Genomic DNA, 26,980 nt, shown 5'->3' with positions numbered 1-26,980 from the left:
TGATGATTTTGTTCCGTTAGTTCAAACACTTCTTGTAGTTCTCAGATCGTCTCAGATCGTCGAAACAACTTCATGGGTTCAGAAGTGATAAAATGTCGAAAATTAGTCGCTTTTCTTTTCGTTTTTAGCTCATATAGTGGATAATTAATATAATCTACAGTGGAATGCAAAATTAACAGGACACTTAAATTTTTAAATATTTTTGCAATAAAAAAAAGCTTCGAAAATTTTCCTGAAATTTGTTTTATGTTTTATTATTAGCCACGTTTCTTCTTGTTTCAACTTGTTTAGATTACTTTTCCTGTATAGTCTAGAAAAGCTCGGGGAATTATAGTTTATTGAATATCAAAGCGAAATAAGCATTTCAAATTAAGCAGCATTATTCCAAGTTGTTGTGCCATTTTCAGTTTTAACAAGTTTGCTTCTAGAGAAAATACAGTTTTCAGTTGATTATGACACCTAAACAAGTAACGCAAGCTGTTGTGTTGCTAGCTGATGACCGCAAATATCTCAGGAATTCCTCAAAGTCCGGTATCAGATATATTACAACGACTCCTCGAACCGAGATAATTAACCAGAAGTCCGGGACAAGATAGACCAAGAACCACAAGTTCAATTAAAGGTCGTTTCATCAGAATGAAGGTGTTACGAGACCGCACATTGTCAGCTTCAGCATTTGTCCAAGGATTAAATGAAGTCCATAGAAACGCTGTTTCCGTTTACATATTCCATAACGGCTTAATGAATCTGGAATAAATTCCAGAAGTCCTGCGATGGGACCACTATTGACTGTAAATTACCGGCAAAAGCGTTTACAGTTTACTTGCGAACATCTTCATTAGGGGGTTGAGGATTGAGGTGCAATACTCTTCACGAATGAATCCAAACTCCACAGATACTCATCTAATGAGCGGAATAGAATTGGAAGAAGAGCTGGTGAAGATTTTGCCGAATATTGTTTTTTCCCTAGAGTTCAATTTGGCAGTAGTGGCATTTTCTTAGAGGCACAGACAGAATTTGTCACAATTTGTGGTGGTAATTTAAATGCTGAACGATACGTTGAACAATGTTTGGAAGAACATGTAGTACCATTTGCACCACTTGTCGATGAAAATATTTGTTTAATGCACTACGACGCTCGGCCACATATTGCAAGGTCAATGCTAGCGTATTTAAATGAAGTTGGTATTTCTTTATTACTGTGCCTCCGAAGAATTCAGACTTTAACCAGATAGAGCATATATGAGATATTCTGGGCCGACGTGTTCGCTGTAGTCATGCTGAGTTTCAATTCATAAATGATTTTGAATAACGAATGGGAGCAAATCCCTCAAGAAGAATTTATCGCGCTGATCCGTCGCATGTCCAATTCCACAGACGTCGTGCTTAGGGTTCGCAGGGGCAAACGCATTACTAAACGTGTTGTTTTTCATTTAGAAAATTTTTGCGTGAAAAAATGTTTTTTTTTGTTAGCAAATTCGCAGACGTTCTCCTTTTTTTGTAATGTTGTTTTCTTTTTTCTTCTTTACATTTTTTCTTGCTATATGAAAAATGTTAACGCAGCAGTGCTTCCGAATATTCAATTTTAATACACTTTCAATTGGTATCAATGTAAATATTTTTTTAATGCTTATTTTCTGGAAAAATCTACGTGTCCGGTTAATTTTCCACTCCAGTGTATAATAAGGTTTGACCATGACCTGACACATTACATCCACGTCCCTTTGATTGGGCAGGTTAACAGAAATGTCAATGCCTATTCCCTAGACCTTTTAATGATCAAGAATCAGAACCTCTTCATAAGAAATTGCTCTTCATTTATAAGAACTGTGCAGTTTAATATTAAAATATGCTTTGTCAAGTCCATTGTTAAAGCAATTAGTATTGACTATTCTCCCCTGCAATAATTAAGTTCTCATATCTGATACTCCATTACATGACTAAAAATAGACTTTTATTAGCAAATAATTCAGTTCTTGAGGGTTGATTGACGTCACCGAAAACAGAACCATGGGGCTCCATAATATCAACGCTAAAATGTCAAAGATTATATGTTGAATAAAATACTCCACACAGGACAATCAATGACACGCCTTTGTGGCATTTTGGAAATATCAAAAGCTGAGCTCTAGTCTTCGTCATTGTGCCCAACTAAAATGTGAATAGAAGAATTAATTGATTGTATTGTCTTCTTTAGGTTTTTTTGTAGTTTTATTTAAATAGGTAGCTTCCTGCGAAATCAGGACAACGGGGCGTGATTTTAAGATTATTGGAATACAAAAATAGACTCCGGGTTATAATGGCATAGTTACGAGCAAGCTTTGGGAAATCTATATTTGGAAGTCTTAATGGGAAGTGATTTGGTGATTTATTTATGTCAGGATATATCACAAAATTTTAATGCTCAATCTTGTGTGCCTATTTGATGAATGAAAGTTAATGAACTGGGCTTTAATTATGAAGCAAAAATTGAAGATACTAAAGAGAAACATAAATAGGCAGTTGTCACAACTAATTATGATGTTAATCAAAAAGTAATCAGACAGTTTATGTATTGTCTATCATCACAGTGATTAATTTTTACTACAAGCAAAGTTATCTAGAAAGGCATAGAGTTTCAAATGTCTGAACTCGCATTTCCATTAAGAAGTGCCTATCCATCTCAACTCTCTTAATACTGCATTAGATTCTTAATGTTAAAATTTTAAATATTAATATGATGTATTCATAAAATAGGGTTCGCCTTTGCAAGCTAACGCAATGCGCATATGGAAAATTACAAGTTTAATTTATTTTTAAATTTGTATTTTTGTTTTGTGAAAAAATCCTGACATTTTAAAAATAATTTCAACCAGATATGACTTCCAGTTAAATCGGAAACTGACCCTTACTTCAATTTTTTAAATGGAATATGGCGGTTTTTTTTTTAATAAAAATGGGTTTTTTGTCGAAAAGTTTCATAATACAACATAGTACTGGTTCTCAACTGTTTTTGACTTATTTTGATTTTTACGTCTTTTTCGACACTTGTAAAGCTTTACTAAAACTCATTTATCTACAAAACTATTTGATATAAATTGGTTAAATAAATTTTAAATTATTGAAAAACTAAAAAGAAATTATAAACAATTTAAGAATTAAGAAACATATTTGTAAAAGTTTTTGAAAAAAAATTATTTTAATTTAGAATTTTTAAATTCGAAGAAGTCATTTTTCTTTCAAAAATTTTTCTTAATTTTTTAATTTTTAATAAAAATGTGTTAATTTTCCAGTAATTTAAAATTTATTTCGTCAATTTGTGTCAAATAATTTTGTAGATAATTAAGTTTTAGTAAAGCTCTACAAGTGGTGAAAAAGCTGTAAAAATCAAAATTAAAAACAGTTGAGAATCGGCACTATGTTATATTTTAAAAGTTTTGTATATTTTTGATAAAAAAACCATTTTCATTAAAAAAATTGAATAATTTGTGCTCCATTTAAAAAAATTAAATAAAGGTCAGTTTCCGGTTTAACCGGAAGTCACATCAGATTGAAAATATTTTTGCAATGTCCGGGTTTTTCCAGAACTCAAATATACATTAAATTTATAATTTTTCAGATACAGATTGTGTCATGTCCCAAAGGCGAACCCCGTGTAAGGATGGGTACTTACCGAACACAAAGCATCGTTTTAAAATATAAGCAACACAAATAAACATTTCAAACAGGAATTCCTTAAAGTCCCTTTTAACGACAAAAATTGCTTCACATGTGTGGCAAATGTTAACCTGTATTTACGTTCCGTAGCTTATGGCTTGGTTATGACTTCATTAGGGCCAAATTACTAATGCGTTCTTAAATTTAGCATCAAGTAATTGTCCGTAGAAACCCAGAGTGTCACCAATATCCCATCTGCATTCCAACGTTTGTACATATGTATAAGTGTAGTAAAGTTTTGCCAAACACCCAGTAAAATATACCATTTAAGGCTAAATTATTAATGCTCTGCCAACTTTAACTGCAAGATTATTTCCATGGATCCGTGGAAATAGAGCCTAGGTATTAGTCAGATTCTTGGTCGCTATGGAAACTAGCCTAGTGTTAAAGATAACAGTGTATTGATAATTTGGCTCTTACAGCTGTAATTATATTTTGCAGCATCCACATACATTCGATTCATTTAAGGCCCTTTTAGTTGTGTCTAAATCTGATGGTGAAGTTTCAATCCACAATACTTCCTTACTGATTTTCTTCATCACATATTTTGTACGCATTTGCTACGATGCAGAGCATAGCTAGATCTAGTAAAAAACAAAACTGATTTTAGATATAGATATTATAGGAAGTAGATTCACGCATCTCTTAGACTAGGTATGACTATTCGCTATGGTTTTAGCTTTAATTTTATAGGTTGTCTAGGCTCTATGGCGGGTGTATATTTATTCGATAAATTGATGTTTACCGATATATCGATTTTATAGAGTGCAGTTTGAAGGAAATTGATGAAATCCCAATTTAATATGTTCCAGAAAACATGCATCCTCATCAAAATTGGAATACTATTCGAATATCGCGTGCTGCCTGGATCAGTGGAAGCCCGTTCCTATTTAGAATAAGTTCATGAATAGGAAAGGCAAGGCGTTACCTAATATTTAATGTATCTTACAATTGACTGAACACTATTGTAAAATTAGCAGCATATCAAAGGTCTTTTCTGAACCATACCTAAATATTTAGCAAAGTTCCTAGAGATTTAAGCTCCATTTAAAACATCCGCGCTACTGCCCATAAAATATCCAAGATGTTTCCTTTTCAAAATGCATCATTTTAGTTTTCAGTAACTATTCGTACGGATCCAGATTACGTGATTAGATATGCAAATCAAACAACAAAGGAAAAGGAGAAGAGATTAAAGAGATCTTCACTATTATTTTTGTGTACTGGTATCCCATTCTGGTTATAGTTATTTATTTTTCCAGGGCAAAAAGTGATAGTTTACCGCACTTTAATTGTAGCTGAACAATGCAACGTAATAAAATCTTTACACTCACACTTGTAAAAAATGTTTTCTTCAAGCGTGCGGTAACTTAATAGCACACTCGTGGGAAAAGTAGCATCCTTTTAACCAATAAATAGCTTAAGTATAAGTACGCCACTGCATGTTTTTAAAATACACATAAGGTAAATAACAATGGAACTTTTTGCCTCAAATTCTCCATAAACAATAAATAAGGACGTACTATAGAGCTATACATATGCGAGTGTTTACCAAATATTTACTGTTACTATTAGTACACACACACACACACACCAAGGTCTTCAAAAAATATAAAACGGCATAATCCAAGTAAGTTTTAACCCCACAACTGCATTGTTTCCACATTTTCCAGTAGCTTTAATTCTTAATTATTTTGCGTTAAATTGTAACTCTCAACTAGAGCATCAAATGGCTTATTTAAGTGATTTTATTCAAATGGTGATAGTTACTTACCCAACAAGTGCGGAAAGTAGACCTTCACAGCTTGCTGATAGATTTTCTGTCAGCAAAGGAGTGCGGCAATATTGTAGTATATCATGCTTACAATTGTCCCGAAATTATAGTTTAGTGTTTGCATTCCTGGTATCGACAGAAAATGGGTTCACCTTATAATTTTACTGCAACATTTCTACAAAACGACATTATACATTTTTCTGAATAATGTTGAATGTTATGTTACTTTCGGCTTGACCGAAATTGGTCCTAAAATTTACCTTCTGTCAGTTCATTTAAACACTAGCGTGTGGTAAAAAGTTTCCACACAGATGTAGACTAAAAGTTTTACCGCACACATATCAATGTCAGTTGCAGGATTGCCCACAAATATTTTTGACACTGACACCTGCTATTTCCCTTTGTGTGCTGGAAAATGTTAGCGCCATCGTACGTGTGTGGCTACATTCAGCTCACAAAGCTACTTTACCGCACGTTCGTGGCAGAAATAAATTGATATTTTCTATTTTACAGAATTTCTGATGGAGCTCAATGGGACCGTGAACTCATCCGCTGCTGGAGGGTTTTTAAGGGGCAAGTGCGCGATATGCTTTGAGAGTCTTAGAGGCAAGGCCTGTTGTGTCACATCCTGCGGCCACGCCTACTGCGTAGCCTGCATAACCGATAATCTTTCCTATGAATGGGTACCTAGTGGAAAGAGGGTCAAGGAAAGTGGGATCTGTCCTAGGTGTCAGAAGAAGTTTCTTAAAACAAGATTAAGAAAAATTTACCTATAATTAGCTTGTTAATAACGTTATTTTTTACTTGTTCCTTTGTTTTTTTTTAATTAATAAAACGTGTAAAATAAAATATACAAAAGAAAATATTGCAATAATAGTTAAGACTTAAAGTCGATTCATATTATTAAAGTCGCGATCCGGTCACGGTCAGATCAGTTGTAACATTCTTTTTAGATTGTTTGACCGTGCGCGCTAATGATTATAATCAATACCTACAAAATAAAAGTTACAAAATTTGACTTGACCATGACCAGACCGTGATCGACCATACGTATATCACGGCGCTGGAGTTTATAACTAAAATTTAATATGAAGTTTAAACGTATCAAACGTATTATCACGTTTCGGGTAGAATTTTAAAAAATCATAACTTTGAGAAATGTGATTCACCCAATATACGGTATTGTCAGACAATTATTATTATCTGTCCATGGGTCATAGGATTTTATTATCAAGGGACTCGAGACGAAGGTTGTAACACGATATTTGATGTGAGTGCGCAAGGAAGGGTCGATGTCTGAAGGGGAATATTTACCATCCCCTCGCCTGAACCATCCGAGTTGATATAGAAATAAACACATCCATATCTACCTATACCAAGCCTAGTGAGTAAAACGGCCAACCTGTTACGTTCCCCAAAATATTCCGGGTATTCATATTTGGGTACTAAATGGCTTGGTGGGTGCAAAACTGGGGCTTGATTCCATGGTAGAAACAGTAGTTTCTTATGACTCCAGAAAAAGTTTTTCAGGGGTAGTACCATTGAGGTAGTACCATAGTGTTTTTTGACCAGTTATAGTTACCCCTACTCGAAAACCGGCCACTAAGGCAGAATTCCACTGTATAGTGTGCAATCTCCTCATTTATTATATGATCTGCGTCTCATGACGACGTTTTTACTTTGATTGCACAAACAATGTTTATTGCAGTTTTAGACACTTTGGTGAACCCTTGGCTGAAAGTTACTTCACATGCAGTGTTTGTAGGATATTGAAAACCGGACTTAAATCAACAAATTTATGCAAATAATTCAATATACATATGTATATCATATCTGCCGTTAAACCCAATTATCATTGAAAATTTCTTAACTCCCGTCTGTCCCGGCAATTCTAAATATCTCTAATTAAGTACCACCTATATTTCAGCAAAGGCAATCTGGTCAGGTTGCGGTACGCATTGATCAAATCCGAACTAATTCTCACGTGTTTACACAATATCCCGGCGGTAGTTCCTTGACTTATTTTAAGCCATAGCAAACTCAGTAATCCCCACCTCTTCTGGTGACGTCACAGCTAGTGTGTATGTGTGTGTGTGTGTGTGTGTGTGTGTGTGTGTGAGTGTGTGTGTGTCGATCCAGAGATCCCGAAATTGACCGGCGTACCGGATAGTACTCATTGCACCCTTGATTAGTTACGCGCTCAGTCAATCAAGACTTCGACGGTACGTTTTTTCAACATTTCCTTGTTTGCACATGTGACACCTTTACATATCGTATAAAAGTGGATCTGTCACCTGGTACTTTAGTACCTATTTTTCGGGTCAAGTGTTTAATGCCGGTTTTAAGTGTGATGAAATCAGAGGGAGAATTTGATTTGTTGTCCAATATTTTAGAGCTTTCACCGCAGGGTTATGCGTGGAACTTACCTAAAATCCTGGATAACTTATCGAATTTTTCCCATAGTTCTTGAGATAAATCTTGTTTCAACCGGCAGGTATTGACGCGCACTAAACACAATCAAATGTGAACGATTTTTTTACGCTGTTTGTGCGGATTTTCTAATTCTGGATTGCCGGGTAAGTTTCCAGTTTTGTTTAACTTTCTTAACGAGCCTCAAAATTTTTCGAGTGTTTGTTACTTTTTGCACGTCCTAATTTACATTTAAGCCGAATAGAAATCCAACACGATCACCCACACCATCGTGCCCAAGTCGTTTCTGTGCCTGTGAACGTATCCAAGCTTTTGCACAAGCTTTCACTTAAACTGCTTAACCCGGTAAAAGGAAGCAATATTTCCTATATTTAAAATTTCATGCAACAGCATTGTGTGAAAATACTTTTGGCAATAACTAAAGTGTGTTTGGCTAGTTTATTCACATTTAAATTTACTAAAGGTATTTAATTTTAAAGTTAACATCTTGGATATGCCTGCGATGAGTTATTTAAATATTTGGCACCGAATTACTTTCTCAGTCACTAGAATATTGGGAGATGCCACTTACTCGTATTTCCTGACCTATTTTTTCCCAAACACTGAGCCACTTTTTCCCGTTGAGCTGTACCGTTGCAAATAGGTTTCTGGGTTGTATTTGTGTTTATTATATATTTTTTCGGTTTCTGGAAAATATTTTTAGATTTTCACAACTAGCTAAGATGGGCAGGCCTAAAAAGAAACATTATTTCAGATGTAAAGGAGAATCAACGGAAGCATTACTCAAAAGCTGCGAAATAACAACATCCGGCGTGTTTTGGTTAAAATGCTTTAAATTGCTCATTCGTTATTACTGTGTTATAGAGTGTTCAAATTTTGTCCTATATCGATACAATATAAGGATGAATCTCGAAAATCGTAAGAGTTGCGAAGTCAGTAAAATTAGAGGAAAATTCCTGAAAAAGTTGCCCTATATGGAGATTTTAAACACGAGATTACAAAAGAACTAAAAAGATGAGGAAACAATATTAAAAAGAAAGTTTCTTAGATGTTTTGATAAAAATGATTTCTTAGGTTTCTGCTTTATTTAATTTTTAAAATTACTTCCAAGACTCTGAAACACCGACAAAAAGAACTGTAATTAACATCGAAATATTTCTTTCGTAACATCATACAAATGTGGAGAAACTCAGTCTTCAATTCACATATTATCTGTGTTTTCCTACGAAAATATTATTTGATTCTTCGATGCGATCTGTATAAGACCAAAACAGTTTATTTAAATTAATAGGATTATAAATGTCCATTATACTTACATTTATGAGTAGCTCATTACAATAACGCACATGTTTGCTCATATCCCATAAACAAATTGAAATGTATTATGAATTCGTATCTTTGATCTCATCATTTTCATATATCAACATATTGAATTTGGATGATATCTTCCAGTGTTTCTGCTTATAGTATTAATTAGATTAATGACACACGATAATAATTTTAAATTTCTACTGCAGGATATAGAAATCTTGTTTATTCCAATGGACAAACTAACGATTCGTAATCTGAAAAGATGCCAATTCTGCTAAACAAAATTTAAAATCCGTTAAGTCTGTTAAATAAATTACGTTTTTACATTTCTCGGTAGTTCTTTATGACTTATGGTGAAATTAGTAGTTTCGAATTTAAGACAAATAATAAATCTTCAAAAATGTCTATTATAGCACTATGAAAATTGAATGAAACACAATTCCAGATCAAAGAATGATTATTGAGCAAAAAAATCAAATGAAACGTTAAGCACTTTTACTGATTAATTGAAACATTATTGAACACGAGGACTGATTACAACACTACTATATCGTAAGCCAAAAATAGTATACTGATATATTGTGTATCTAGTAGGAAAAGTAACATATTCTTGGCCAATGATATAAATGGTAGGTGGAATCGCAGCCGATGCTAGCAAGCACCAGAGGCCGAGAACATTATACAGAGGGTGTTTCACTTAAAGAGACACAAGCGATTATCTCCGAAACAAAATTTAAAATAAAAAAAAGTTTCAAACAAAACATTGGTTGCTCTGAAAGGGGGTGTCCAACACACATACGCAAATTTTTAGTCAAGGTCATTTAAAAAAACATTTCAAGGCCAACTATTTTTTTTAAATAGAACATCAATTTTTTTAATAAATTTGCAGAGTTTAAGAAATTAAGTATTTTTTGCTAAAAAAGTTTTTTTCTAAAATTTCTCTTTTTCTAGATATCACCACAAATTGAAGTAACACACTTAAAATGACACATGATTTAAATTACAAAAAAAACTTTATCAATGAACCATAAGAATTCACAGATTTTAGAAATTAACCCAAAATTGTAGTAAAAGTTATTTTTAAACGTTTATTGAATAAAAAAGCAACGTTTTCGCTTGAAAGTGCTCCTATTTTTTTTAAGTATAGAATTTCTTTATAAATTTTAAAGGAACCTTTTAGACAAAGTTAATTATTTGTTTTTCAAATGAAGTTGTTAATTTAAATGCGAAAAATTGATAACTTTTCTAAAAAAAATAAAGTCAAATAATGTTAGATTCTGAAAAAAGTGGTCAAAACAGCACTGAAACTTATCGGATTTATGTGCAAAAATTCCCTGAAGAAAGAACACCTAGTCATCAAACTTTTTATCGAATAATCAAGAAATTTCTTGAAAATAGCAACGTGGTGACAAGTAAAAAAACCCTCGCGATCAACATTTTGAACATTTGTTCGAAAGATAAATGTTTAGAAATAATTTTTACTATGACTTTAGGTTCATTTCTAGGATCTGTAAATTCTTATTTTCCATTAATAAAGTTTTTTTCTTTGTTGATATCTGGAAAACGAGAAATATTAGAAAAAATCTGTTCCAGCAAAAAATACTTAATTTTTAAATTCTTTGAAAATTTATCAAAAAAGGGTGATCCAAATAAAAAACAAAGTTGGTCTTGAAATGTCCTTTAAATGACTGAGCAAAAATTTGAAATTTGCCTCTGTGCATTGAACGTCCTCTTTTATAACAAGGAATATTTATTTAAAACTCTTTTTATTTTAAATTTGTTTTCAGAGATAATCTTGTATCACTTTAAATGAAATACCCTGTATGCTTCCTGTGAGACACATATGCTGTTCTTTCGGTAATTAACGATTAATTTTAAATATTTATACGAGATCTACATTTATAAACATTCATACGGGAACAACTAGCCGTATGGAAACATATTCTTCAACACGTTAACTAAGTTAAACTCTTGTTAAAAAATAACAGAGATCGGAAAATTGCTTTACCGAGCTCTTACATCAATTTTCCGCTCTCAACCAGCCAAATGTTACTTGTAGTTACAAACATTAAATTGAAATTGTGTCCTGTTTGACTATAAATCTGATAGTAGTAGAAAATAATATATTAAATAAAATCTACTACGATGGTTGTAATTCTACAAATACATGGCACAGCTTGAATGTATCTGAATGCATCCCATTTTTTTAATTATTTACAGCAAACAACAGCAAACCACCGTTTGGAAATGCTATTTTATACTATAACTGGTATCACGTTGGAATCGCTTGGATGGCTCTGCAAAACACTAATTTTCGATCTTGAAACGTGTGTTGGGGTATAATCCAATTCCCATAATAATTTTTTTCTTGTTTTTTCCTTGTTTTATCCAGTGATTTATGATAAAATTCTGTAAATTAGAAGTAAAGAATTGTTGCTACATAAATACGTCAGAAACTACAGAATTAAATGTAGCAGCAATGTCGTCATCTAGATGAGTGTACATAGGAGCAACACGTAGAGTTATTTAGATTTCTCGGATTAAACTCAGAAATTCTTAGTTCTAATGACCAATTTTATAAGTATTGATTAAACAAATCTGAAAATTAGCATTGCCTCAATTGGATATGGAAATATTTATTTAATGCTCGATATTATCAGGAATTTACCATGCAAGAGATCTAATTAAGTTGGTTTCCATTATATTTTAGGAAAATGGTACATATTAGGAAAATTAAGATTCAGTGAATCCCACTATTGACCCTCACATTTTCAACACTAATATAAGTCAGGAAATACCTACACAACAATTATATATTTTATTTCGCCTGTTACATGTAATATTTTTTCACGATTTGTATGTATTATACAGGGTGTACTAACCTAAACTAACCTGAAATACCTGCACAACGTTTGACCAAAGATTCCTTAACCAAAAATAAGGTGTTTTAAGCTAACTTACCTATATGTATATCAAATGTTGCTTCGTTTTGCCACTATAGAGCGCCAAAGTTCTCAAATTAATGTTTTTTCGAAATAATTGTTAAATACTTTTATCAATTTTCACTAATTTCTATAACCTGAACTAAAAGTTACTGCATAAATTAAAATTAAGTGTTTTGACATAAACGGGATCTTTTTTTAATTCGTTGAAATATTAAAAATGATGCGTAGTTGATAAATAAAAGTTTATATTTTTGTTACCCTTTGTACGAATGACTTTAATTTTTTTCTCTGCCCCTAGTTGGCTTTATTTTAAAACTTTTTGTCTTTTGTAAAATTTTCACCAATCATACAGTTTATTTACAAAAAAAGAAAATGCGATATCTTACAATTTATTGTTGTGAAAACAATGTTAAAAAAAAACTCGACATGATGCCTAAAATATAGATACAATTTTTGTAACGAATTTATTTATGTATTCAGGAAAATGATCAACATTTTGAAATGAAAATTTGTTATAAGAATTAAACTAAGTTGGTAAGTACTTAAAATTAAAACTTTCAAGTTTTCATTCCGACTAAACAGCAATGATGAATTGCAAGCTATCGTAAATAATTTTTTTGTAGAGAAACTGTATAGCTGGCGAAAATTTTACGACACAAAAATTTCACAATAAAAGTCAGCTAGTGCCAGAGAAAAAATTGAAGTTAAAAAGTACAGGTGGTAACAAAAATACAAACTTTTATTTACCAACCACGCGCAATTTTTTCCATTTCCATGCATTAAAAAAAGAACCCTCTTGCGTCAAACTACACCTATTTATGTAGTAATTTTTAGTTCCAAAATTAGTGAAAATCCATAAAAGCTTTTAGCAATTTTTTCGAAAAAACATATTAATTTGAGAACTTTGGCGCTCTGTAGCCGCAAAATGAAGCAACATTGGATATAGGTAAGTTTGTCTAAAATACTTTATTTTTGGTTAAGCGTTATACGGTCATCTAAGGGGCACCCTGTATATTTATTTTGCACGATTTATATGTATGTAAAGTGTATTGTCTTTCAGCTTAACGCCTAATTCGCTAACATGCAGGAGATTTACATTGACATTCCTTCAACAATACCGTTAAAGCTCAAAAGGTGAATTTTTATTAATATCTTTATTAAATTAGATTTTAGATTATAGTTTTAATTTATTGTTTGGTTTATAGTCAATATCTCGTTCTTGCCAATTCCACTTTTACTAGACCAGGAAACTTATTCTTCCAATTTTTTAAAATTGAAAATACCAACCATACTGTAATGAACAGTCTCGGCGCGCGGCAATCTTACTCTATCTTCTATCTTTCCTACCTACACCACTTAATCTTTATCATTAATATGATGACCGCATCAATTTCCTATATTCAATGATTTCACCAAATTGATGTCGTTGTAGACGAAGTACTCTATAAGTGAAATGCGTGTGGTCCCCTCGAGTGATTGCGAACCTCGCATCACCGGCCAGGTTTATAAATTTCACTCGAATGTGGTAAACCTGATTTACGTCCCTTATTATACATATAATATACTATTAATAGTCAAATTTCTATTCTGATTGTTTTCCAATGTGTGCTTACTGTAACCAATAATAAATCACGCAGCATCACACCTTAGGCAAAACGTTTCATACATGAAAAAGAATAATAAAATGAAATTGCCTAAGGATCGGTTCTTCAATATCCTGTTAAACTGCATGTGAAGTAACTTACAGTCAAGAGTAGCTATTCCTGCGTAACTGTTGGTTAAGCTTAGCTTCGTTTAAAACACACTTAAACGGTCAGTTAGTTAAACTGACAGCTGTCGCTTCCCATCCCGATACTGAAGAACCAACTCACATTTACATATTCTTTCAAACAGGTTGTTTGGTGATTTTTTCGACGTAGATATCGACACAATGTCTCCCACAGCAACACTCTTCAACCAACCCTCCCAACTCGGATCCCCTTTCTCGAATCTCAATAGACACACCAGGCACCAAGAATATGGCAGCTCAGGCTCGACAAACTCATTATTTACTCCATCCTACCCCACAACCAACAGCAGCTGGTTCCAGTACACAAATGCTGAACCATATCAGGTGAGAGCACAATATCAAGAACATCGAAATGAAACCCACAAGTAGAGGTCTTAGAAATGTTTTGATTTTTCTTCCCTTTCTATAGCCAAAACTCTTGAGTCCTCCCTGGAGTTCCGCCTTCTCCCCGGGCCAGACACAGTACTACAACTTGTACACCAACCTAGCTAGCCTCAGTACTCTGAACAATCTTAGCAACTTGAGCAATGCTTATTCGAACGACCCTTTAGGAGACATTACCGAGCAATTAGCTGACTTAGCTTTAGATCGAAGACCTTTGAAACGACCGCCTCCATCCTATTTGTGCCACTTGTGTTTTCAGAAGGGGCACTACATAAAGGACTGCCCTCAGGTGAGCAAATATAATCACAACATTAACAGATTTATCATTAATTTGTCGATTTTGCGCAAAGAAGAAAACGGCATGAGTAAGTAAATAGCATCAAATTTCTTCATTTAATTCTTAAATAGTTTGAACTGGGGCATTTTTCATTCACATTAGTGTGACTATATGTATATTATTTTGAGCCGTTCAAAAATATGTTAATATCATGGCTCAGCACTGATACTATCCTCTGTTCTCATAAATTTCGGATATTTATGCGCCCTAAACCAAGATGAGGTAATTTGATACTCTTGAAGGATTTTCCGTACCTACTTCAACTTGTTTACCATTTAAGTAATATTTTAAGTCGTTTAAGCCCATCTAAATATTTCCAAACGATGACAGAAAGCTTATTATTTTTAAGTTATTATGGTTGACTAAATAAGCAGTTCCAGATTTATTCTACACGTTATTGAAGGCTGATTTAATAATTGTAAATAACCCATAAGAGGCTGGGATATAAATTAACTACAGTGGAGGTTCCGTGGATTTATTAATATACGAATTTAATTTAATATAAATTTAATGCTTAAGTTAAATTTAGATTTTTTTTTTCAATATTTAATTCTATTTGTATTACACACGATGTTCTTAAATATCGTGTACATACAGAAGGGGGTAATTCTTTAGCTTATTTCATAGCTAAAGTTCACATGAAATATAGGTCTGCAAACACTTCGTTGCTTATTTACAAGGTGTTCAAATTTCAGAATTTGATCAGTTTTTTTTATAGCTCCTGTAGTTTTTGAGACATTTAGCTAAAATTTGGAATATAGTTTAATTTGTAGAACTTACATTATTTACTTACATTATTCATAATTTACTAGGTCATATTTTTTAAAGGTCATGCCCCTTTTTCTTCCTCTAAACTTTTACGTAGTGCTTCGTTAGTAAGTTCTAAAATACAAAATTATTTTTTCTATTCTATTTAAAACTTTTTTGGTCTCATGTAGTTTTTTCGTATCTATATCGGCTACGGGAAAAAAATTTAAAAAAAAACGATTTTCTGTAAATCGTCAGATGGAATTAAAATTTATTATCGGTAAATAATTATTTATTATAGGTAATTGTCATAAAAAAATTATTAATAAAAAAAGATTAAATTAGAAGTAAGTAAAATTTATTATAGGTAGGATGACCCTAAATAATAACCTAAATAATAATAATACTAACGTTAACAAGAAAACAACGTTACAGCAACCGTTGAAAGTGACCTCTAACCCTCACACATGCGTCTGCTCTTCTTCTCATTGATGCCCTTACTGTTTCGAATATCCTCAGAGAATTTCTTATGGTCTCGATGTATCTAATATTTAATTTCGTTACTCACTAACGGTATTCACTTTTAATTTAAACACCCTATAGATTGGTAACGAGGTGTTTGCGGACCTGTGTTCATAATAAAATAAGCTAAAGCATTACCTCCTTCCGTACGTACATGCCATTTTGGAACACCCTGTATGAATATGGTATATACAGGGTAATTAATGGTATTTTAATAATATATTTAAAATTTAATTATATATAATTTTATATCAAAATAATAATCTTTAAATTAAATTAAATTTTAGTTAAATTAAAAGCTCAAAAATCTAAAGAAATTGAGGTTTTTTATTTGATCACGTTTTTTAGTTTTTACCATAACATCCGTTAATTCCCGCTTAATAAAACTTCATTGGGAAGCATTGTGAGAGCATTACACCTCTTGGCATTATAAATTACCATATTTCTAAAACTGCTAGAGTAGCAAAGCTGAGTGACCTAATTGACGAATTACAGGTTTAATTTTCGTAATTAAAATTTTTTATTGCCAGGTCCAGCGCGAGTTCCTAGGACCTCTACATTTATTTGTTTATATTACAAACATCTATTTTATGTAGCATTGACAAATTGATGTTTGTTTCCTGGTTTATAATTATAAAACCCACAAACATACACAATACCTTAAGCCTTGCACAATGACTTCGCTCCTGCTGAAGATAAGCTCTTAAATATGTATGTATGATGTCGTTTTAATGTAAAAATCTCATTATTGTTTTAGCAATGCACATTTGCTCATAAACAATACATATTTTATCACTGGATACCAAACTCGATAACGACTATATCAGCTTAAGATAAAACTGCGATTACTTCAGCAAATTTTAAATTATTATTGCTTGCCTTAATATCGTCTCCGTGTGTATAGAGGCCATTACTGTGTACTAATGACCGATAATGGGTTGTTATGGGGCGATAAATGCAAAAGGGGTATCATAACGGTTGAACAAAGACAGATTTATTAATGACAAAAAACAATAGGAATTAATTTAGTGGAAGCAAAGATTAAAATATTTATTTTCATTTAAAGAATTTAAGATCTTTGATATCTATTTTACGTTTTGTTTTTACATAGTTTCAGTTTTTATATGTTCCATAAGTCTTACTTTTACATTTTCAACACTTGCCAATTTTGTTGTCAGCCGGCGGCTACCCGAGGAACCTAGGGAACCTTTGAAGAATATATGTTTTAATACTTTAACAATTTTTATACACAATAATTAATGTGTATAAATAGTGGGAATTTCAATTTAGTACCTTTTTATAAGCTAAAACCTATACAGGATATCCTTTTCACCGTAAAATATGAAAGACAATAAATTGTGAACAATTTTTTGGGGCCACCGTGTAGATAAATCACACGAATTTTTGTGCAGAAAGCGATTAATTTATTAACGATCATTGAATATTTCTGAAAAAAGTTCTCGATTATCATTTAACAATATACAAAAACAACTAGATTATTGTTAATTGTACTGCCTTATCTTGTTCAATAGAGGTACTAAACTCATGAAATAATTGGTAGTTCTGTCCTTTTCCATTAAATTCAATCTGTTCCAAAACACATCAATAATTTCTTAATTTAGGCTCGTCCTAAAGGCGAAGGCAAAACCCCCTACCAAGGCCGAAAACGATGCTTTGGCGAATACAAGTGTCCTAAATGCAAGCGAAAGTGGATGTCTGGAAACTCTTGGTCAAACATGGGCCAGGAATGCATCAAGTGCCACATCAACGTTTTTCCTCATAAACAGGCATTTATTAATCACTGGAACTTGTAAATCAAACTTTATAGTGCAAATTTACAGAGACCGCTGGAAAAACCTGATGGCTTAGACGTTTCTGACCAGTCCAAGGTCCATCCTCAACATTTGTGCCAAAAATGCAAGGAACTCGGATATTACTGCAGAAGAGTACAATAGCGTCACTTTCGACGTACTATTTACACAACCATGAATTTTGATTTATTTTTTATTATTTTTATATTTTTTTAATACTTGCTATAATATGAATCAGTATTTTGTTTTGTTCGTGTAGAGTTTATTGTTTCGCGATTTGTACTTCTACTTATGTATCTGTGGTCGTTATCGTTTAATGATTTGTTAATGTTTCAAAATAATCTTAAATGATTTTCTTCATTAATAATTACTAATATCCTTGAAGTACAAAAAAAAAATTAACTTCCATTTAGGTAGGTCGCTATTTTTCCGAAAAATAGAATAAATTAAAAAGACCTCATTTTCTTCAGAACAGCATTGGAGAATGCAATAAATAAGAATACATCCCCATACTCTTGATGGTAAATGCTCAATATTATTAGTCTTTTGGACGTTTTAAGGAGTTTATTCTCCATTGAATGAAACTAATGAAAGAAGTAAAGATTGGTACAGTCTGATTCCATTGGGCTAATACAACTGCAGTACTTAGTTATAATGGTGTTTTATCTACTTATTTGTGCCACGAGATAGAAATGTGCCCCTGGAATAGTATTTTTTAAAAATTGGTTGTGATATGTGATGATCATGAATGTTCGCTGCAGATTAAATATCTCATTTGTTATCTGATATCCACATTCTGCATACTTTAATCTCTCTGTATATACATTTTTGATATTAAATAAGTATGTAATTGAAAGAATATAGGTTATATGTTAAACTGTTATGTGCAAGTATAGTAAACGTTTTCATTTATTTTATCTACGTTTTTATGTTCATTGTTCTATTGTAGTTATTATTACCTGTTGCTTTGTTCAATGTTGAATTTCCCACATTACGCGTCGAGCGATACTTTCGAAATTTTGTACTTATGCTTCATTAACAGCTTTTAATTTGTTTTCCCTTTGTACCACCGACATTGTTAGGTAAATTGACCATTTGGAAATTAAATACATTTTATTATACAGTGGTTAATTCCTTTATAGTTCGCACCTTTCTGCTCCCGTCCGCTTTATTAGACGCACCTACGCCATGCATTATTCCTCGTGGATAGATCGATTTTTAAGAAAGCTGATAAGATATGTAGTTCAAATAATTTATTCAACACTCTCAATCATTAAATTTTTCGCCCAATTATGCGGTTGAGTTAGGATTGTTAAAATAGTCTCGGATCTAATGAATAACGCACGCAACATTAAAGCAAGCCGCAACGTTGGGGTATCACCACGCTACGCATCCATAGTTTATAGATTCAACTGCCATCTGTTGCTTAACGGTGAGTACTACGCAGTATCACGCACGGGATACTCACAGTTTATGGAATTAACCACTATTGTGTGGATCCTTTATTCGCATTTTTCTCGTATTATTTGCTTTCTATGAGCAAATATTTTTTCTGTTATTAATTATGTTCCCCTGTCTGTATTTTTTAAATACTCAAATATCTATTTTACCGCCTATTTGAGATAAAGAGATTTTCAAACAATTTTTCCTACAAAGTAATTGACGCTCAATGTGAGTTTCAATGAAGATATTCCCAAGTAAAGTTTACAAAATACATTTAGAATTCAGAGTAAAATACAACTGGCAGAGTTCTTGCACAAATCCGATTGGAATGTCTCTTTTAGTTTCTGAGATACAGGATCACCAGTAATTAAAACCGTGTCGTAGTTATAATTCTGGAACTTATAGGAATTACGAGAATCCAATTGGAATCCAAAATCACTTGAGCAACTATTAAATGCTTCAAGAGCTAGATTCCCAGGAACTCCTTGTTTCATCCAATTATCGCATTTCAGATTTAGTGCTAACTAAAAAAGAATTGTGAATTAGGTAAAACAAAGTAAATGTTTAAATGTCTGGGATACTTTGGGAAGTGTTGAACAAAATTATTTGTTTATTGTTGTCTATGACGGAACATGTTAATAACAGAACAACAAAACGCAGGACATTTTCTCGCATTGTGGGGTGTTTTGAAATTGTACCGACTTTTTCTGGCAGATACTATTGCACCATTAAACACTCCTGGCTAATGGTTTTTTTAACGATAATTTAAGTATTGCAAATTATATTTTTTATTTAGTAAATAGGTATGAATTTTAACGGAAGAATTTATTATGTTTCTCAAGTTCATACGTCTTCGTTTTATAATTAATTATTTCGAGCAACAAATTTTTTAAGTACCTGTAATAAATATGGGAAATAAAATCAACAAAAATAGCAATATCAATACAATAATTTGAAGTTTATTTAGCTTTCGTCATGACTTCGCATACTTACAAATTAATCAAAAGAATTGCAAAGGTGACCGAGTGTCTTGCATTTTTCACACAAGTTTTTCAAATGAGGTTTTCTTAAGTCCGGTCCATTATGTTTCTCTAGGGGTCTCTAAAAATTATGGATTTGTGAAATTTTAACGCATGAAGCTTCTGTGATTTACCTGTGTATGAGGATACACATTAATATTGCAAGTTTTACATTCTTGTCCCATGTCGGCCCAAGAATTACCAGACATCCAGGAATTTTTGCATTTGGGACACGTATATTCGCCGAAACAGCGTTTGGGTCCTTGATAAGGAGTTTTTCCTTTTCCATTCTAATCATAAAAGCAAAAAATATAATGAAAACAAATATACAGGACGTCAAAAAGAGTATAAAATATTGAAAGGGGTAATAGTACGGATCAAAATAAATTAAAAAAGTCTTAGTAAACATGATTTCGCGAAGAATCTGTTTCGGAGATATAAAAGGTTTTTTTTAAACGTTTAATTGCAATTATTTATTACTTATTTTTTAGGTATAAACAAGCAAAAAAAGCTTCTCATAAAAACGAAAAATAAAGTTACATAAGATGTTCAAAGTGCCCTCCTTCTATTTCCAAGTAAGCACGACGTCTTTATCTGAAAGATCGAGTCGAACTCTTTCTAAAACCCCCTTATTGGTGCGGATTTGTAGGCATTTTTAACTAATTCGTAGCTGCTATTTATAGGAGTACTATAGACTAATGTTTTCAAATATTCCCAAAAAAAGAAATCTTGAGGGTTTAAATCGGATGATCTTGCAGGCTATAATACAGGCCCGTCCTTTCCTACCCATCTACATGGAAAAGTTTGATGTAAATGCTGTCTAAGGGTAATCGAAAAATGAGTTGGAGCACCATTATGTTGGCATTATATTTGTTGCCTTTGGTCTAAAGGCATGTCGGTTAACAGCCATAGCAAACGAAAATTTGTACACTGACAACAGTAAAATGCTTAATGTTTCTATTATGATAGATAAGAAAACACAAGTTTTTGCAAAATAAAAAAAAGGAGGTAAAAAAACATGAACTTTTGTTTATTTGTACATAATACATAGATAATAACCAATAACAAATATAAGTTTCAAAAAAGAATAACCTTCCATGCCTCTGAAACCATTACTTTGTGAATTTATATTTACTAAGATTTTTTTGTTTAATTTGGTCCATATTATTACCTTCTTAAATATTTTACGCTCTTTTTTTAACACACTATATATTTTTGTAACTAAATATGTATGTAACTAGTTTTGAAAATGCCATGTATCTGTGGAAGTACAGCAGGCAACAACAATGATCCCATTTGTTAATTAAACTAATAAATTAATTTATTTCATTTCATAACTATTTAACAAATGAAGCCCGTTCGGTCACCGGTTTTAATTAAGACAACTGTCACTTTGTCCAAATTTGAAAAAACATATTCTGCAAGATTTAGAATAAGTCACAAAGAATAATAATCACTTTAATCAATTTGTACTTACTCCAGGCATATTGAAATAGTCAATTTCTCGAAATCTCTTTAAGGGGTTGTGACGGTTACACTCGAAAAATTAGGAAGTTGAAAGATCAACCTTTCTCTCGAAAACAAAGAACGTCTGAAACTAAAGTGTTGAGTAATAAATGTCGATACCATCACTTATATAGTCGTATTATTGATCAAAAATGATAAAGGGAGTTCTAGTAAATGTTCGCATGTAGAAACTGATGTCCTTATGCTCCGTTCATAAGATAAAATAAGATAATAATTCAAATTTGAGATAAATCATAAATGATTGATGCTTGAGCTATGCTGCAAAAATCAAGAAATTTTCCAACATAGCTCAGACTTTACAGAAAAGCTATGTATTAAATAATAACATCGTGCATCATTTAGTGAATAATATTCTCTTGATATTTTACATTACTTTTTTAATTTTGATATGTATGTGAGCATTCCTCGCTTATGTTAAGACCATCAAGTAATACCATGTGAGAATGACATGGGGGTTAGCCGTAAATTACTTCTAAGATAAGCGTGAGAAAACGATAGAGGGTTGTTTATGAATTCCTTAACATAGGCGAGAGAAAAATTGATGATGGGTCAGGGAATCGTGGGAAAAGGCCTGGAATGTGGCTTATCAATGCTCTTAAAAAAAGGAGAGGGGTGCTCTCGGGGGTGGATAAGGCATGTGTATCGGGGACTCGGTTTTGGATTCTTGACAAGTAAAGAAGTACCTCAAAACTTGCTTTTGTTTTATTTTTTTTCTTTCAATAACGATACCGAAATCTTACATCAGAAGTGGGATAAAATCCTAATCAGTGCCATAGTCGTGTCCTAATCAGTGCCTTAATTGTGTGCGAATAAGTGCTTTGGTCGTGCTTCAATAGCGCCGAGTAGTTACACGGAAGTTTTTTTTTCCCTTCTTCTTCAAAATCGCGAGTGTGACTAAACTGGAACATGGAGGCTTTGGTCCAAGTCCTAGCTGAAACTCTCCAACAAATGAGGGAAAACGCAGCGCAACCGAACTCTTCAAGGAATGTAGTCACCTCGATCCAAATACCACTCTTCAATCCAACAAGTGACGACTTGGGGGCAGCGAGATGGGTAACCGAGATCGAAAAGCTCCGAGAAACCTTCCATTGGACCGATTTCGAGACTCTATCACGGGCGGCTAGTGGATTGATGGGCGACGCCAAAGAATGGTTCAACGCTTGGCAGCCTTCCGAGAAAACTTGGGAAAACTTCAAGGCGGAACTGTCGGACCTATACCCGCCGAAAAACAACTTGAGTGAGCGGTTTCGCCAGGCCAGCAAATACACCAGCAACGACGCTAAAGAGTACTGTGAGTATGCTAGAAAGAAAATTTCCTTACTTAAGGCCTTGAACTTTAATTTATCGGAGTCTCAGTTGGTAGAACTCGTAATGGGTGACGTTAGAGACGCAACGGTACGAACCGCAATGTTTAATAGTGGAGTCACCACTGTGACTGCGTTGTTATCTCTCTTAAATAATTTCAAAATGATAGATAATAACAGACAAGCCACCCCTATTCGAACAAAACGCCAATATCCATTCGGGAAAGATGATGGCCCTAAATTATGCTATCTTTGTGACAGTCCAGGACACTTAGTACGAAACTGCCCCAATTCGGGAAAGGAACCTGGACTGGATACAAGGCCTGCCCGCGTAACTTGTAGTTTTTGCCGCAAACAGGGTCATGACGAATCGAAATGCTTCAAAAAAAAACAAGCGAACAAGGAAATCTGATAATAAAATAGCAAAGATTCATTTCTTCACTGTCAAATTAAATAATGAGTTTTGTACAAAGTTTTCAATTCGGGGCGATACTGTTTCAAAAGCATTTAGATAGGACGACAAGAGTAGTTTCGTATTTTTCCAAGCGTACCACAGATACAGAAAGCCCATATCATTCATACGAATTGGAAACTCTAGCAGTGTATACAGCCGTTAAACACTTTAGGGTATATTTGCTAGGCATAAACTTCAAGCTAGTGACCGATTGTAACGCCTTAAAATTAACCCAAAACAAAAAGGACTTGGTTCCGAGAGTCGCGCGCTGGTGGCTGTACTTACAATCATTTAACTTTACAATCGAATATCGAAAAGGCAAGTATATTCAGCACGTAGACTATTTAAGTCGAAATCCGATAGAGAAACCCCGCGCGTTGCAAATAAATATCATTACAACCGATAACTGGCTAAAAATCAGTCAAAAAAAGACCCAGTTACACGAGAAATTAAATCCAAATTAGAAGAAGGGAAATTAACGCATGAATATTTTTGTCAAAAAGATATTTTGTTCCGAAAAATCAACCCGGGACAAAACCCCCCTATCTATCGTGCTTATGTCCCGAAAGGCAGCCGATTTGGTCTGTTAAAGTTATTTCATGACGAACAGAACCACATCGGAATAGATAAAACATTTGCAATGATAAATCATTACTTCCGGTTCCCCAGAATGGCCCGATTTGTCAGGAAATACTGTAATCATTGCTTAACGTGCATAGCGAGTAAAAAACATACTGGCCCAAAACAAGGAACCCTACATCCCATCAAAAAGGTACCAATTCCGTTTCACACCTTACACGCCGATTGTGTCGGTCCTTTTCCCGAAACTAAGGAAGGATTTAAACATCTTTTAATCTTAATAGATTCCTTTACTAAATTTGTTTTTTTGATTCCCATAAAAACCCTAACGGGAACAGAAACCTGTGATAAATTAAGAATTTATTTGAACATCTTAGGAAACACAAAAAGACTAATTTCCGACCGCGGGACAAATTTTACCGACAAATTAGTTACAAAATATCTATCAGACCTAAATATTGAGCAGCATTGCGTAGCCAAAAGTGCCCCTAGAGGTAATGGCCAAGTCGAGAGGTATGTTTCTACGGTACTAGATTTGTTGAGAACAACAATCAAAGATAAGTCAGAATGGACGAGTAGCGCGGAAAAGTTACAGGGTACACTAAACACAACGGTTCAAAAAACTACAGGATTCGCACCTATTTATCTTCTAACGGGTCGACACCTAGCCAGCCAAAACATTGAGTCTCTAACGTCTGCTATTCCTCGCACCATAACTGATACTCTAGAAAAAGATCGCCTACTAGCATACGAACGTACCCTTGGGCATGGAGAGTACATGAAATCTAAATATGATAAAACGCATAGAATTAACAAAAACTTTAATGTAGGAGATATCGTTTTCCATCCATCGGGAAACTCTCACTTGGCAAAACTGGACAGAAGATACGACGGTCCTTTTGAAATCACAAAACTCGTTCCGAATGATCGAGTGGAACTGCTAAACTTAATAACAAATCGCAAAAGGATAGTCGCAACTGATATGTTACGAATATGGCCTGGAGAGTTCCAGATGGAAGATGACTAGTTATTTACTTATTGTTATAGTTATTAGGCTCGTGTGAGCATTGACCAATTCAAAAAATATATAAAAAAAAAAAAAAAAAAAAAAAATTGTTGATGTTGGAAGCCGTAACGCTTCGCATCTTAGAGCTTGATGTTGGAAGCCGTAACGCTTCGCATCTTAGAGCTTGATGTTGGAAGCCGTAACGCTTCGCATCTTAGAGCTTGATGTTGGAAGCCGTAACGCTTCGCATCTTAGAGCTTGATGTTGGAAGCCGTAACGCTTCGCATCTTAGAGCTTGATGTTGGAAGCCGTAACGCTTCGCATCTTAGAGCTTGATGTTGGAAGCCGTAACGCTTCGCATCTTAGAGCTTGATGTTGGAAGCCGTAACGCTTCGCATCTTAGAGCTTGATGTTGGAAGCCGTAACGCTTCGCATCTTAGAGCTTGATGTTGGAAGCCGTAACGCTTCGCATTTTAGACCTTGATGTTGGAAGCCGCAGCGCTTCGCACAAAAAAAAAAAAAAAAAAAAAAAAAAAAAAAAAAAAAAAAAAATTGTTGATGTTGGAAGCCGTAACGCTTCACACCTTGAAAATTCTTTTATTGTTAAAAACTTAGACTTAATTTATTAAGTATGTTTTTGTCGAAAACTTAGATTTAATTCATTGAGTATGTTTTTGTTAAAACTTAGATTTAGTTCATCGAGTATATTTTTGTTAAGACTTAGATTAATTCATTAAGTATGCTTTATTTGTCAATAATTGTTAGAGGCAAATTCGAGAGCGAATTTAGTGTCAGAATTGGCCGTGTGAGCATTCCTCGCTTATGTTAAGACCATCAAGTAATACCATGTGAGAATGACATGGGGGTTAGCCGTAAATTACTTCTAAGATAAGCGTGAGAAAACGATAGAGGGTTGTTTATGAATTCCTTAACATAGGCGAGAGAAAAATTGATGATGGGTCAGGGAATCGTGGGAAAAGGCCTGGAATGTGGCTTATCAATGCTCTTAAAAAAAGGAGAGGGGTGCTCTCGGGGGTGGATAAGGCATGTGTATCGGGGACTCGGTTTTGGATTCTTGACAAGTAAAGAAGTACCTCAAAACTTGCTTTTGTTTTATTTTTTTTCTTTCAATAACGATACCGAAATCTTACATGTACTTACATATGATGTAACAAGTGCAATGAAAATTATCGATAAATTATAAGGCAATGCATGCATGCCGTTTTGGATGAAGAATTCTTATCCAGATCGCATGATGCAAGATAATTAATGGTGTTAATGCATGTTGGACTAAAATTATCTAGAATTTATCACAAATTTCAATCTCTTGTCGAATCAAAAGTAAATTCCAAAACTTATAAAATCTCTTTATTTAAATCCACCGTTCGTGATTCACCTACCGTTTGAAAACTCCCTTTATTACTTTGTTGCTAACATGCTCATCTAGCTAAAATATATCGCTACTCTTGATATGATATCGATAAGCTTTAGGTCGGCACTTTGCAAGGAAAGTGTTCTATTACTGAACATTAAACTCGACGGGACTTCGAACCCAAGTATTCGATGTCTAGTGGAGATGTAGTAAAAACGCATTAAATCCTGTATACTCACTAATTTGATAAACCAATTTTCGTCATTTTTTCTGCTTTGATACTAATTTTGAAAATGTCATGTGATTCCTCCCAGTAGAAATTGAATACAGAGGAATGGAGTACTCAGATTTTCACTTTAGTCCACTAGGTAATACCCCCGGTGCCTTTCAGCAATCGCGACGTGCCATGAGACGTTTGAACCATATCATATCAATCATTATGTGAAAATAATCAAGTCTCGCGCACATATAAACTTTTTTTATCACAAATAAACTAAACAAACGTTGAAGCATTGCCAACAAAGCTTAAA

The 26,980-nt window shown here is 33.5% G+C and overlaps 3 protein-coding genes across 3 annotated transcripts; 2 read left to right on the top strand and 1 right to left on the bottom strand.

Moving 5' to 3' along the window:
• The first annotated feature begins 5,273 nt into the window (after positions 1–5,273).
• LOC136416823 (uncharacterized) lies at positions 5,274–6,271 on the top strand. The gene is made up of 2 exons (XM_066402189.1): positions 5,274–5,326; positions 5,984–6,271. Exon 2 carries the CDS (start codon positions 5,992–5,994, stop codon positions 6,244–6,246), a length of 255 nt encoding a protein of 84 aa, XP_066258286.1. The 5' UTR covers positions 5,274–5,326; positions 5,984–5,991; the 3' UTR covers positions 6,247–6,271.
• Positions 6,272–7,565: 1,294 nt separating this feature from the next.
• Positions 7,566–18,661, top strand: LOC136416822 (zinc finger CCHC domain-containing protein 24-like). Its single transcript, XM_066402188.1, has 6 exons — positions 7,566–7,692; positions 7,965–8,046; positions 14,050–14,269; positions 14,355–14,618; positions 17,558–17,722; positions 17,777–18,661. The coding sequence occupies exons 3-6, from the start codon at positions 14,087–14,089 to the stop codon at positions 17,888–17,890; spliced, it is 726 nt and encodes a 241-aa protein (XP_066258285.1). The 5' UTR covers positions 7,566–7,692; positions 7,965–8,046; positions 14,050–14,086; the 3' UTR covers positions 17,891–18,661.
• Positions 18,662–20,147: 1,486 nt separating this feature from the next.
• On the bottom strand, positions 20,148–21,811 carry LOC136416862 (zinc finger CCHC domain-containing protein 24-like). Its single transcript, XM_066402242.1, has 3 exons — positions 21,686–21,811; positions 20,343–20,498; positions 20,148–20,290 (listed from the first exon to the last, which is right to left on the bottom strand). Exons 1-3 carry the CDS (start codon positions 21,692–21,694, stop codon positions 20,186–20,188), a joined length of 270 nt encoding a protein of 89 aa, XP_066258339.1. The 5' UTR covers positions 21,695–21,811; the 3' UTR covers positions 20,148–20,185.
• Between the last annotated feature and the right edge of the window lie 5,169 nt (positions 21,812–26,980).

This window comes from Euwallacea similis, chromosome 25 (assembly GCF_039881205.1).
Source record: "Euwallacea similis isolate ESF13 chromosome 25, ESF131.1, whole genome shotgun sequence".
Lineage (NCBI taxonomy): Eukaryota > Metazoa > Arthropoda > Insecta > Coleoptera > Curculionidae > Euwallacea > Euwallacea similis.
The sequence above is the reverse complement of the archived record's forward strand: the minus strand, read 5'-3'. Positions and strand labels throughout refer to the sequence as shown.